Raw genomic sequence first — 13,969 nt, 5'->3', positions numbered from 1 at the left:
TTTTCCCTCAGAATGCAGCAAAAATCTGATAGAACGTGGTTGACTAGAAGAGACTGTATTTTAAAACTATCTTTAAAAGAGGGCTCTGTTTGTGTTGCATTTTTAAATCTTCACAAACCAACTCTGAAGCTGACAGGACCGGGGAGGAAAAATAATCAACCATTCTCCTTCCAAAACCAAGAGGAAATAAACGTCAAAGATAAACTGCGTAAATAGCCAAAGAAACTTCGAAAATGTTTTTTCAGGTGGGTGAATACATTTCTGATCCCAGAGGTCACCAATAAGAAAATCAGACTTGCAAAATAATTCCAAAGCACTTTTCTCTTTAAAACGACAGAAACGAGTAAGAGGAAACTCGACAGAACGCCCGCTCAGCAGTCCCCCGTAACCGCAGCCCTAATCCCAAAAGATGGCTTGGAGTCTTTGAAGCCATCAGGCCCATCCACCGAAGCTCTACGGCTGAGAACGGGGTCTGCCTCTACTTCCCCAGCTCACGTCCTCACAAACCACCATGTGAGACACGCAACTGACATCCCCCCAGCAGGACTCCTGTCTGGAAGCCCAAGTGTCCAGGAACATACCAGCTGCAACCTCAAAGGCCTTACCCACTCCTGTTTCCTCAACTTCATCCACGTCTATGACCTGTGGGTGCTGCTGGTGAAACCTCTCCCCCGGCAGCTGGAAAGATCTGGTCCTCTCCGTAGGAGGTCCGGGAGGTCCAGGGGGCCTCTCGGTGGGCAGGCGGCGGGGGGAGAGGACCCAGGGCACGCTGTGCATGCTGGGGTCTCCGCTTCTCGGAGCCTCATAGGGGAAGGATGTCGTGCCCACGTCCTCTAGGCCCAGATGTGTCACCGAGTCGTAATCTTCATCATCATATTCTGCTCCGTCGTCCAGTCCGAGGCTCACGTCGGAGGGCACTACACCACTGGCCGTGGCCGGGCTCCCAATCTCAAACACCCAGACGCCCTGCTGCCCGGAGTTACTGCTCCTAGAGGAGAAGGACGGGCTTCTTAAAAACAGGCCAGCAACCACAAACCGCCCTCACTAACCAAGCAGAAGGAGCCCTGGGGGTCTGGCATCAGCCTGAAACCTCTGGTTCTGCCACGGTGCTCCTAAAATCCTTGTAGTCTCTGGAGTGATGAGATGGGCTTTTCTCTGCCAATGAACGAGTGGTGGCTGCAACCCTGGGGAGCTTCAGGATGGGGGCGGGGCAGTAGAAAGACCAGGGCAAGGTTGGAAGGTTGGAACTTTCAGCCCCACGCCCTGACTTCCAGAGAGGGGAGGGGGTTGGAGACTGGGTTAATCATCAAGGCCGATGAGTTTATCCATCATGCTTATGTAAAAAAAAAAAAAAAACCCTAAACGATGAGGTTGGGAGAGCTTTTGCGTTGGTGGGTGGTGTGCCCAGGGATAGCATGGAGGGTTCAAGCCTCCTCTCCCTCCCACACCTTGCCCTATACATTTCTTCTATCCGGGCTGTTCCCGACTTGTATCCCTTAAAATAAACTGGTGGGGTGCCTGGGTGCCTCAGTCGGTTATGTGTCCAACTCGGTTTCAGCTCATGTCATGATCTCAAGGGTTTGTGAGTTCGAGCCCTGCATTGGGCTCTGCTCTGACAGTGCGGAGCCTGCTTGGGATTCTCTCTCTCTCTCTCTCTCTCTCTCTCTCTCTCTCTCTCTCTCTCCCCCCTCTCTCTGCCCCTACCACACTCTCACTCCCTCTCGCTCTTGAAATAAATAAATAAACGTTAAAAAAGAACATAAAATGAACTGGTGATAGTAAGAAAAGTGCTTCTCTGAGTCTGAGCCATTCTAGCAAATTATCCAACCTGAGCGGGGTGGGGTTGGGGGGGGTCACAGAAACCCCCAATTTATAGAGCTGGTTGATCAGAAGTACAAGTGGCAACCTGGAAAGTGTGGCTGGCATCTGCAGTGGGGCCGGTCTTGCGGGACTGAGCCCTTAACCAGTGGGGTCCGTGCTCACCCTGGGCTGTTAGTGTCAGAACTGAACTGAATTGTAGGACACCAAGTGGATGTCCAGAGAGTTAGAGTATTGCTTGGTATTGGGGAGGGGGGGAATCCCACCTATTTGGTGTCAGAAGTGTTGTGAGTGAAAACAGTACAGACTTGGATGATCAGAAATCCCAAGCCTATCAGCCATGGAATCTTCAACAGGCCTCAGTTTACCTTTTTATGTTCCAAAGGTACAGTGAGATGCAAATGAGATTCAGAATCTAAAGGCCTTTTATAATTAAAAAACACAGCAGAATAACCCTAATCTCTCCCTCTCGGCACCATGTTTACTGTTCTTATGTGTCTGTGATCGGAAGTGCTCCTATCAGAAACTATGCAAAATGACCAGCTTCTGCAGCGGAAGGAGGGGACAGACGTTCCTCGGTGGGGAACACTGAGCAAGATGCTGGGGTGGGACGGGGGGATGAGGATCCAGAAAGCCCTGCAGAAATAAGATGTGTATTCAATCTGTCTCCCGGGGACTTCCAGGAAAGGCAAGGGTATACAGGACCTTGCTAGCACCAGCTCATGAGAACCAGTTGTTAAATGTTAGCAATTTTGCAAGCCAGTTATTAAACACAGCCATTGTAAGCAATTAAATTACGTAAGCTTATAATTAAATAAATTACATTAAAAAAACAAAGGCAACAAATACTTGAAACTCATCACGTTGATTTATTTTACGATCGCCTACATGTTCTGGAAGTTATTGAAATCTATCGCATCTGCGTGCTGAGAATGGTTCTGTTCTGAGCTCCATGGTTGAGCAACACGAAGTGGGTAGCCAGAAAGCGGCCAATAAAGGAGAATTTACACCATGGAAATAGGCAAGAAGTATAAATGAGGGCTTTCCTCACCCATATAAAGCCAGTTGCTAAGCAGGCCATTAAGTCAAGGGCAGGGGAGTTTTAGAGTCAATTTGATAATATGATGTTGAGGGAGGGTGTTCTTTCTTCATTTTTTAAAGCATACTGGGAGAGGAAAGATTTTAGTTTCAGAAAAAGTAGTCTGAGCTTTCCCCGCTTCCGCCAAATTCTACGAAATAGCCCAAGAGAGCACTATTTCTGTTGTGAGAATTTCTCCCCTAGTCCGTGTGGCGGTAGAAAGTTTTTCTCAGCCCTGGGTTCATAGCAGGAGATAGGGTTTGAATAGCTTTTATTTCTAACTTTATACTTGCAGAAGAGATGGTAGAAACAGTTTCATATGAGCATGAGATCTAAAAAATAGGAAACCTGCTCATCCTAAGAGTGTATTACTTTTAATTAATCAGGAAAAAAACACTACATAATATAAAAAAACTACATACAAAATTTACATCTGTGGGTACACTTTTAGGTAATGTTCCATAGTGCCCATTATATCATATATCATCCTTAGTAAAATAATAAAATGATCATCTTAATAATGAAATGATCACGAAGGGGATAATCGACTGAAGAACAAAGAAAGCGTACTTGGCCAAATTTCCAATTGATTCTCTGTCGTTGGCAAATATGTTATAAGCTCCATCGCTCTTCCATATAAATCCTTGTACACCTTGACTGAATGCAACCACAGCGGGAACTTGGGTCTCATCCTTCTTTGAAAATGTCGTGTCGAACTGCAGACCGTCTTCAGGATAAAGGAATATGGCGTAGGAGCTGGAATCGGAGGAGGCCAGAACAGCCTGGAATGTGTTTCTCTGTGAAGATGAGTTGAGGTTGAGTTACTCAGGAAAATATCGATGGATCTTAAATTGTTCTATTTCCCAGACTACACAGAGAACATCCAGAGATGGCAGTATCCTCACCTTATTGTAAAAGTATTTTTGTAGCAAAAACCAAGTATTCCAGGATGGCTCCACTTAAATATTTCTGAGCCTTTGTCAACATGAAATTTTCCAATTAATGAACGAATACTTTCTGCATGAAGGTTAGCCAAAAATTACAGAGATGTTACCTCTAGACCTAAATCTTACGTAAGTTAGCAAATTCTTATCCACAGAATTTGTTTCCATTACTATGAAACTTATTCAAACATCATGCTCAACAGCATTTAGCATACACCTGTTGAGCCCAAGCAACACAATGTAAGAAGAATCGTGAGCTCTGGGAGAAAACAGATGTGGGTGCAAATCCTTGCTTGACTCATCATGGGTTGTGTGACTTTGGGCCTGTTACTTAAATTCTCTAAGCCTGGATTTCTGAATCTGCCAGATGGAGAGAAAACCATTTACTTCGCAGAAATGATAGGAGATCTGTGTGAAATATGAAGGGCCAGTCACAGAGACGATATTCCTTAAATACTGGTTATCTTTCCTATAAATCCATGGTCCCTGTGCTTGAAAATTTCTGGTCCAGATGGGAAGACTGACATGTGAAGAAAACATTGCAAAACTAGGGTACAGGGGTGCCTGGCTGGCTGAGTCAGTAGAGCATGTGACTCATGATCTTGGGGTTGGGAGTTCGAACCCCATGTTGGGTGTAGAGATTACTTAAAAATAAACTCTTAAAAAACAATGGGGGGCAGATTCTTTAAGGGAGTTGTATCCAAGTGCTATTGCAGCCACAGAAAGAAGTGCCCGATGCTGGGAGGGAGGGAGCAGACAAGGCTGTGCAAGTTGGGAGGCTCAAGTACAAGTTCGACACCAGCCGTGGGAGTCGGGGACAGGCTGTCACAAGCAGAGAGGAAAGCAAGTGCAAGATATTGGGGGGGGGCGGGGAGCAGGATGATCAGAGAATTGCTAATAATTTCGTGTAAATTGTGCTGCAAAGGGTGTGTGGAGAAGTAAGGGGAGATTAGGCCCAAGAGGCAGGCAAGGGCTCTACACAAGGGGTTGGGCATTTATCACTCAAGTGACAGGGACAGACAGACACTTCAGAAATGGCAGGTTTTAAGCAGTTTCCAAGGACGGCACTCACACAGATACAAAAAGCAAACTGTGTCACACAGGCCCATGACAGACTTTCCCCAAGTGTGTTCTGTGGGATGTAACGGGTCTTATTCGGGAGGGGAAAAAAGAATCTGGCCAAAAGGTTTGGGGACTCCTAAATTTTTTTAAAAATTAAGCCAGTTTCGGGGCTCCCAGGTGGCTCAGTCAGTTAAGCACCTGACTCTTGGGTTTCTGCTCAGGTCACAATCTCACGGTTGGTGAGAATGAGCCCTACACTAGGCTCTGTGCTGACAGTGCAGAGCCTGCTTGGGATTCTCTCTCTCTCTCCCTCTCTCTCTCTCTCTGCCCCTCCCCTGCTTGCATGCTCGTATGCTCTCTCTCATTCAAAATAAACAAATAAACTTAAAAAGAAAATTACACGGTCTTCTTTATCATAGGACTTTTCAGAGTGAGTCACCAGGAGAGAGAAAGTTTTGCATCTCCAAATTTACTTGCCCAGGGGGGGCTTTTTTCTCAAGGACTCTCGTGCAGGACTGGGTGTTTTATGGTACACACTTTGGGAACCACCAACCTGGAACCTCCTGTGTTTAAAGGGAGTGGTTTGGGACCTTTCAAGGTTCTCTCTCCTCTGTAATACTGTAAACATTAAATAATGGCGGAGTGAAATTATTTTTCTACGGAGAAACAGAGGCATGTCCTGAACAGTGACTTCAGATCTAGAGATGGCTTCTCGACTCACTCAAGTATTTTCCCTCCTTCAAGGAAGACTGAAGTGTGCAAAGCTAACCTGTGGAGTATTCGCACTTGTACCTGGGTGAGCGCTTACCTTGCCTTCTTGGGCAGGGTCCTTGCTGGGCCCTTGGTAAGGGGCCACGGATTCCCAAGTGACAACCACCGCGCTACTGGGCTGGAAAGAGATTTCTGGGAACCCTCTCTGGACACACTCCGCTGCCAGCCGAGTGACAGAGGGGGATAAGTCTTCCCGGTAATAAACCTTCCCAAAGCCATCTGTCGTGTCCAAGTCCGCCAGGAAAGGTGCAACTACTCCGAAGGTCGGTGGGAAGAGCCCAGGGGAGGATTCTTTGGCCGGGGGTTCACTCATGGCAATAATGCCATTTGTGGTGACCTGTACAAAACCAAGCATAGTTACGAGGCATGCAGGGAAAAAAAACCGTCTTCCTCAGGGACTCTGAACTGCCACTCACGGAACACTGCCACAGGCACCCCCCGTCCGGCAAATACAACGGAACTGGAGAAGGGCAGGGTCCCAAACTGTAAGACTCGGGACTGCCCTCCTCAGCAGGATGACCCAGTGGAAGGTTCCAGGGGCGAGAATCACAGGACCTGACTCTGGCAGAGACCAGTCACCCAACCTCGGACACGTGTCTTGAACTTCAAATCTTGGGCTTTCCATGCACGCGTGCTTTGCCTCTCGCAAAGCACCCCTCACACATAAGCCATTGTGAAAGCCTTCATCACGTTCCCCAACAAACTGAGCAGTCGTTATATACCAGGATTGTGTCAGGTGCTGTGGGTAGTACCCAGGCTCTGCCTTCAAGGATCCCATGATCCAGAAGGATATGGGGAAGGATTGACACAAACAGATGACGATACAATAAGTAACGAGTCAATTTGGGGGCACCTGGCTGGCTCAGTCAGTAGAACATGGGACTCTTGATCTCAGGGTTGTGCATTCAAGCCCCACTTGTCGAGCTTACTTAAAAAAAGGTAATAATAAATAAATAAAATAAATTGGAAGCGTATCTCTTAAAAAAAGAAAAAAAGAAGAAGCACACGTCGGGGCGCCTGGGTGGCACAGTCGGTTGAGCGTCTGACCGTGGTTTCAGCTCAGGTCATGATCTCACAGTTGGTGAGTTCGAGCCCCACATCGGGCTGTGTGCTGATGGCACAGAGCTTGCTTGGGATTCTGTCTCTCCTCCTCTCTGCTCCTCCCCTGCTTGTGCTGGCTTTCTCTCCAAGTAAATAAATAAACTTAAAAAAAAAAAAAAAAAGAAGTACATGTAAATGGGACATTATGGTATCATTAATTATTATGTCTCGTTTAATCTGTCAAAATAATAGCTAACACTTTGAGTGTTTATCATGTTCCAGGCATCTTTTTTTTTTTTTTTAAGTTTATTTATTTATTAAGAGAGAGACAGAGAAGCATGAGCGGGGCAGGGGCCGAAAGCGAGAGAGACAGAGAATCCCAAGCAGTCTCCTCACTGTCAGTGCAGAGCCCGACGCAGGGCTCGATCTCACAAGATGTGACCATGGAATCATGACCTGAGCTGAAAGCAACAGTCAGATGCTTAACCAACTGAGCCACCCAGGTGCCCCCATGTTCCAGACATCTTATTAACATTTAATCCTTAGAAGAACCCCATAAGACTAGATACTGTTATTTTCCACGTTTTTCTGGTGGAGAAAATGAGGTAAGTTAAATCAATTTGTCCAAAGGTACCCAGTGTCAGCACTGGGATTCGAACCCAGGGAGCCAGACTCCAAAGTTGGACCTCTTTAATCACTGTGTACAGCCTCCTTGAAATCAGTTTTTAACGCCCTACAAAAAGAGCTCAGTGTTCTCATCCAGCTAACCCCCACACTCCTTGGGGAAAAAAGGGAGGGGGACAAAGAGCCCCTTGATGGAAGGCACTTGGTGGGAGTGCTTGGGTCTCCTGCAAAGCCATGCTAAGAATGAGGCTTTGACCCCTTTGCTCTTTCTTGTTAGTGCACAATCCTGTGATGACACAGGACACCCCTCCGGTTGCTCTTTTTACTCCAAGAATTTGTGAATAAGAATGCCCTAGGGACACCTGGGTGGCTCAGTCGGTGAAGGGTCCAACCCTTGATTTTGGCTCAGGTCATGATCTGGCAGTTCGTAGTCTGAGTTCTGCATCAGGCTCTGTGCTGACAGTGGAGAGCCTGCTTGGGATTTTCTGCATCCCTCTCTCTGCCCCTCCCCCGCTTATGCGTGCGTGCATGTGTGTGTGTGTGTGTGTGTGTGTGTGTGTGCGCTCTCTCTCTCTCTCTCTCTCTCAAAAATAAGTCAACTTTTAAAAAACTGCCCTAATCAAATGGGAGAGATTTTGCAAATGGCACCTTAGTGTGCTCTTTAAGAGTCTGTGGATCAGAAGAACATGAATGCAAACAAGGCACTCTTTATTGTTAAGGACTCAATTAGAAGGCTTTCGGCGGGAGGGAGGTTGGGTTTTCCAAGTCACTTATTTCCCCCCACCCCTTCCCTCCTCCAGCCTTCTCCTCCACTCGCTACAGACCTCACTACTAGAGAAGGGGGCGGGGTAGACACTTAAGAAGAGAACTAAAGACCAAACCCTGCAACAGGACGAGAACTGGGTGAAAAGGTTCAAAGGGGTGGAGCAGATCTGGGCTCCGGGAAGAGAAAGCCACAAGAGTTCTGGGAGTTACGCGTGGACTTTGCAAAGCCCTCCCTTTACACCCGTCTTCACGGGCTGTTAACTGTTTAGAGGACACAATTTCCAGCACCATCTGGCACAGTGATGATCTTCCAGAGCGTGCTGCTGGCAGGCTGCGGAGAAGGGAGTCAGGGAAGGAGCGCTGCCAGCTCATTTCTCACCCTCTCGTCCCGCCAGCCCATCCACACATCTCCCCGCACGGACATCCCAGCGGGACTTGTGTGTGGGGGCGTGGGAAACAGCTCACTCTCCCAAAGCCTCCAGAAGCTGGCAGTTACCAGCCGCTAGTGGGAAGCGATCACACGGAGGCCACATGCACACAACTTAGTTTTAAAAAGCGGTTTCTGGGGGCGCCTGGGTGGCTCAGTCGGTTAAGCGTCCGACTTCGGCTCAGGTCACCATCTCGCGGTCCGTGAGTTCGAGCCCCGCGTCAGGCTCTGGGCTGATGGCTCAGAGCCTGGAGCCTGCTTCCGATTCTGTGTCTCCCTCTCTCTCTGCCCCTCCCCCGTTCATGCTCTGTCTCTCTCTGTCCCAAAAATAAATAAATGTTGAAAAAAAAGCTGTTTCTGGTGGCATTTAAGTCAGTCCCACAATTTTGAAAACATTCCCGGTGTCTTTTCTTATTTAGAATCTGGGCACGGGGCTGTTTCTATTATCACAAGGACTGCTTTGGGAATCGAGTGTTTAGACAAGTATCAAGAACACTGCAAATGCTTTGGACACAGACCACATAACCCTCATTAGGATCTGTCCTGCACAATTACTTTTCAGCCATTTTTTAATGGTACATGTGGCTTAATTGCTGGTGATAACGAAGAAAGATGACAACAGAATATAAATGTCATAGACAGAACATCCAGAAGTATCGTCTGACTCTTAGCTTTACACTTCTTCCTGGGGGCGCCTGGGTGGCTCAGTCAGTGAAGCATCCGACTTGTCCTTTCCACTCAGGTCATGATCTCACAGTTTGTGAGTTCGAGCTCCGCAGGCAGCTCTGTGCTGACAGTGTGCTGCCTGCTTGGGATTCTCTCTCTCTCCTTCTCTCTCTCCCCCTCTCTCTCTCTCACTATAAATAAATAAACAGAAATATGCTTTAAAAAGAAAAAACTCCCCAGTAAATATTTCTTTGTTTGTTTGAGACATACCGATTAATGGCTGACTTGAACAATAATATTCTCTTACATTTGGATGCCAGTCTCACTGTACAAACCTCTCAAGGGTGTGATGCTCCCATTGTCTGGTTCCTTTTCTCCTTCTTAAAGTCAAGCAAGCAACAGAAGCACAGGGAACACAAAGGGAAGGGCCTAGAAGGTTCTTTTTTTTTTTTAATTTTTTTTTTTTTAACGTTTATTTGTTTTTGAGACAGAGAGAGACAGACCATGAACGGGGGAGGGTCAGAGAGAGGGAGACACAGAATCTGAAACAGGCTCCAGGCTCTGAGCTGTCAGCACAGAGGCCGACGTGGGGCTCGAACTCACGGACCGCGAGATCATGACCTGAGCCGAAGTCGGCCGCCCAACCGACTGAGCCACCCAGGCGCCCGCCTAGAAGGTTCTTAAGAGGCCAGGAGGACAGACGTGGGCCCTACAACCTCCAAAGGGAACAGAGTGGGAACTACTGAGCGATCCATGCCATTCGCCCCATTGCTTAAGCCAGGAAACTGTAGAGTCGGCCGTGATTCTTTTCCCTTTCCCAGCCCATGTCCCATGTGTCCCACCTCCAAGGTCCCTGGCATGCTCTCCAACCCTGCCACCAGCAGCACTGTCTCCCCAGCCCCATACAGTCACATAACTGGCTCACTCCCGTCCTCCAGAGCTCAGGGAGGTACAGCCTCTAAGAGAGGTAGCCAGCATAGTCTCCTCCTCTTCTTTCCTCTCTTCCCTCACTCCCTGGCCCCCCATTTCTGTCCCCGCTTCCTGTTTGTGTCCTTCCAACTGCAGAACACGCTGTGTAATGACCTTCTTGACTCATGTGCTAGCTCTGGCTGCTTTCCCCGTGAGGCAGTGTGTCCCCTCGAAAGCCGGGACAGTGTCCACTTTGGTCACTACTGTAGCTGCAAAGCTTCGACAATGCCTGGTATGTGTTAGCCCCGTCCCTTCCTGACTTCCTCTAGAAAATAGGGTGAGGAGATTTATACAGAATAAGCCCTGAATACCAAGGTTGTTCTAGAAATAGTGCCCGAAGGTGTGTGAGTTCCATCTGTGAGCGCATGAAGGATCACGGCATGATGTGTTAACGGAGGTCCTTCCCACTGGTCATTGGTCCGTCACACCAATGATTAAAACAAGGAGTCTGGGGGCACCTGGGTGGCTTGGTCGGTTAAGTGTCCGACTTCGGCTCAGGTCATGATCTCACAGTCTACGGGTTTGAGCCCCACCTCGGGCTCTGGGCTAACAGCTCGGAGCCTGGAGCCTGCTTCGGATTCTGTGTCTCCCTCTCTCTCTGCCCCTCCCCCACTCATGCTCTGTTTCTCTGTGTCTCAAAAATAAACATTTTTAAAAATTTTCACTTTTAAAAATAAAAAAATAAAAATAAAAATAGAAAACAGAGTCTGTTGGGATGCCTTGGGTGGTTCAGTAGGCTAAGCGTCTAGCATTTGATTTTGGCTCAGGTCATGCTCTCACGGTTCGTGGGTTCGAGCCCTATGTCAGGCTCTGCACTGGCAGTGTGGAGCCTGCTTGGGATTCTCTCTCTCTCCCTCTCTCTCTACCCTTCCCCCACCTCAAAATAAATAAATAAGCTTAAAAAAAAAAAAAAACAAGAAGGAGTGAGGTTTAAAAAAAGAAGAGTCTGCATAAATACAAACTGATAACAAGTCTCCAGATCTAACCACCAGTTTACAGGAAATACAGGGTCCAGAAGAACATGTTCAATGATACTGTAGGGACATGATCAGCAAAATCCAGAGTATGGGACACTGTGAAGGGCAAATACCCAGTTTCTTTAATAAATACATTTCAAGAAAAAAGGCTGTGAGGGGAACCTGTAGATTTAAGAAGTCCTAAGAAACATATCTGCCAGATCTGGGTCCAATCTAAGCTGGCCTGAGTCCAGCATTAGCCTTGGGGGAATAAAATTTTGTTTTAAGGAGGAACAAACAGGTTGACCTTACCAAAGATAATCTTGAAATACAGTGGCCCACAGTGGAGAACTTTTAACCTAGATAAGCTTATCCATTTATGGGGTATCCTACAGAAAAAGGGGTCTCAGCCAAGCACTCACCATAAAAGGTAGAGGGAAAATTATTTTTCCTGCTCTATGGTTTCTGGTGACCAGGATATGACCTGCTGGGACACCCCACTCCCTCCAGAGCCTACAGATGGGATCCTGGGAAAACTAGCAAAAGCCAGCAAACGGTGAGAATTCTCGCCAAAGTCAGCTGTCCCAGATCTCTATCTGTAGCGCCTGGTTGAGAGAGGAAGGTAAAATTTCATGCTGTCCCTTCCTTTCCAAATTCAGATTGGCAGGCAAAAAGACATTTGTAACAATGAGGTCTTTGAATTGTGACTCTCGAGAATTTACTTTTGGGTACCCATTGGTTGTTGATCCTTTCTCTCCCGGGGACAGCTACTGCCTTCTTATTTATCTTGCTTTGTGTCAGGTTGGGGGCCCCCCCAAATTTGGCCAGAGATGTGCGTTGCACTCCATTTGCGGCTAGGGTCCTATCAACCATTGCCAGCTCTCAGGAGAACTAAGTCTTTCATTCTTTCCGTTATGTTTGGGGGCAGCTGGTGGTTATCTTGGGCAGGCAGTATCCTCCACACCCTCTTTGGGGATGCCTCTTGTATTCAAGGGATTGTTCAATACTGCCAGGAATATTTACCGTTTGTGCCTGTTGAAACCTGACAAGATATTTGAAAGGATCTTGTTAAGTAGCTCTATGGTCAGAAGTGGGCCAGCCTGGAAGCCGGTCTTCAGAGATGAGAGGAACACTTTTTAGGCCTTCTCACCTGAACTAAAATGAAACCATGTAACCCAGAGGGAAAGAAACACATTCTCAAGTCTTTCCTGGAAGGATTTACTAAAATATTCCAAAGACCAACAGCTCTAAATCTAGAACACAAGAATCTTGTGATTTCCATCTTGGTTGAAGATCTTCTCCCTGATAAAAAGAAGCAAATTGAAGCCAGTGTAGTTAGATGGGCGGTCGGCCCCTGGATACCTTTAAGACTATAAACCAGTTTTCAGAATTAAGAGCAACTGTCCCTATCTTACAAATCTTTGCAAAACCAGAAATGCAGCTCTAGAAACAATTCAAAGTCTACCTATCTCGACCATCTCCCAAAACCCCCCTATTCATCTCAGAATGGCTACAGATGTTGTAAAAGATCAGAACTTGGAATCAGAACCTTCCTGCTTTTCAGAAAATGAAGGAACAATTTAAGTAGTAATTACCCTAGCCTTCTGATAATAGACAAATAGACCCTAAAACTCCTAGAAGAAAACTAGCTTTCTCCCAAGGTCCCTTGAAGATGTAAATGTTACCACGTTTCTTTGAAATGTAAATACCCCAAGGAGGTAAGTCAAACAAGGCTCACAGTCACCTGAGACAGAAGGGAAAAAGAGGGGAGGAGGAAGCTTTTAAAAATATAAACAGTTAAAAAAGCTCTCTGGGCCCAAATCTAGTCCACAGCCTCCATAAGGTTACTTGCCAAGGACAAATACAAATCTCAAGTCTCTTCCACAAATATTACTAAAAAGCTTCAGCCACCTGCCATCTGAGCAGATAAACTTTCCATCCGCCAGAAAGAAAATTTGGATCCAACTGTTCGTCTATAAACAGTTTTGCCTGTCTCACGGCAAAGATTTTAAAATAAAAGCCAGAAGATCTCTGTTGGCATCTGTCTATGTGTTTACGTATGGATATTATAAATGTGTGATTTTTCTTCTACTTCCACATAGTAATGCCACGATGAAGTTGTAAAGGGCTCTCTTTCATTGGCTTAAAGACAAAAACACATTCTATAAATCAAGTATGCTCTCAGAAATATGAAACTAACCCAACGGTTTTTCAAGTGATCTAGGATAATATTTGGTACATAGAAGCTAGTTTAAGTTTGTTGGTTTAATTAAAACAGGCTTGTCTTTAGAGTTTCATTTAGAGTTATCAACGTTAAATATATAATACTTTTATTCTACATAGGTTTACTAAAAGTCAAATAACTACTGATCTCTCTATTACAGAAATTTGTCAATAAGAAAAAATAACTTCAGATAATGGTTAACCTGTTTCATGTCTTGTGAAATTTTCATGGTTTACCTAAACATAACTGTTCAGAACAAGTGAGTTAAATGCATGCAAGTAAGATAAAAGTTTATAAATGAACTTTTCAACAATGATGCTTTACGATAGGTCTACATAAAACTAGTTTCCAAAATCTTTTTCGTAACTTGAAACCTTAAAGTTATACTAAGATAAGTTAAATGATGCATATTCACTGAATATCTAGATCATTTCCAAATAAGATAAAACACTGAAACAGTAATTACTGAACACAGACTTATTTATCATCCTTTGGCTTCCTTTTCTAGAGGAAGTCAAGATTTTTAGGGTGTATTAGTAAACATGTTCTGTGCCACATTGGAAAATTTACGATTAGGAAGAATATACTTCTAGAAATTATAAAATGTATTTATAAATTTGTCAG

The 13,969-nt window shown here is 45.9% G+C and overlaps 1 protein-coding gene across 1 annotated transcript in view; it reads right to left on the bottom strand.

Moving 5' to 3' along the window:
• NID1 (nidogen 1) overlaps positions 1-13,969 on the bottom strand; it is an 84,527-nt gene that overhangs the window by 50,335 nt on the left and 20,223 nt on the right. The window contains exons 2-4 of the mRNA XM_086679614.1: positions 5,711-6,010; positions 3,467-3,693; positions 606-988 (exon numbers count right to left, since the gene is read on the bottom strand). Coding sequence (XP_086535740.1) covers positions 606-988; positions 3,467-3,693; positions 5,711-6,010 — 910 coding nt within the window. The remainder of the gene's footprint in view (positions 1-605; positions 989-3,466; positions 3,694-5,710; positions 6,011-13,969) is intronic.

This window comes from Puma concolor, chromosome D2 (genome assembly GCF_028749965.1).
Source record: "Puma concolor isolate L17-30 chromosome D2, mPumCon1.1.hap2, whole genome shotgun sequence".
Lineage (NCBI taxonomy): Eukaryota > Metazoa > Chordata > Mammalia > Carnivora > Felidae > Puma > Puma concolor.
Note: the sequence above shows the minus strand (reverse complement) of the source record. Positions and strands in the feature narration are given on the sequence as shown.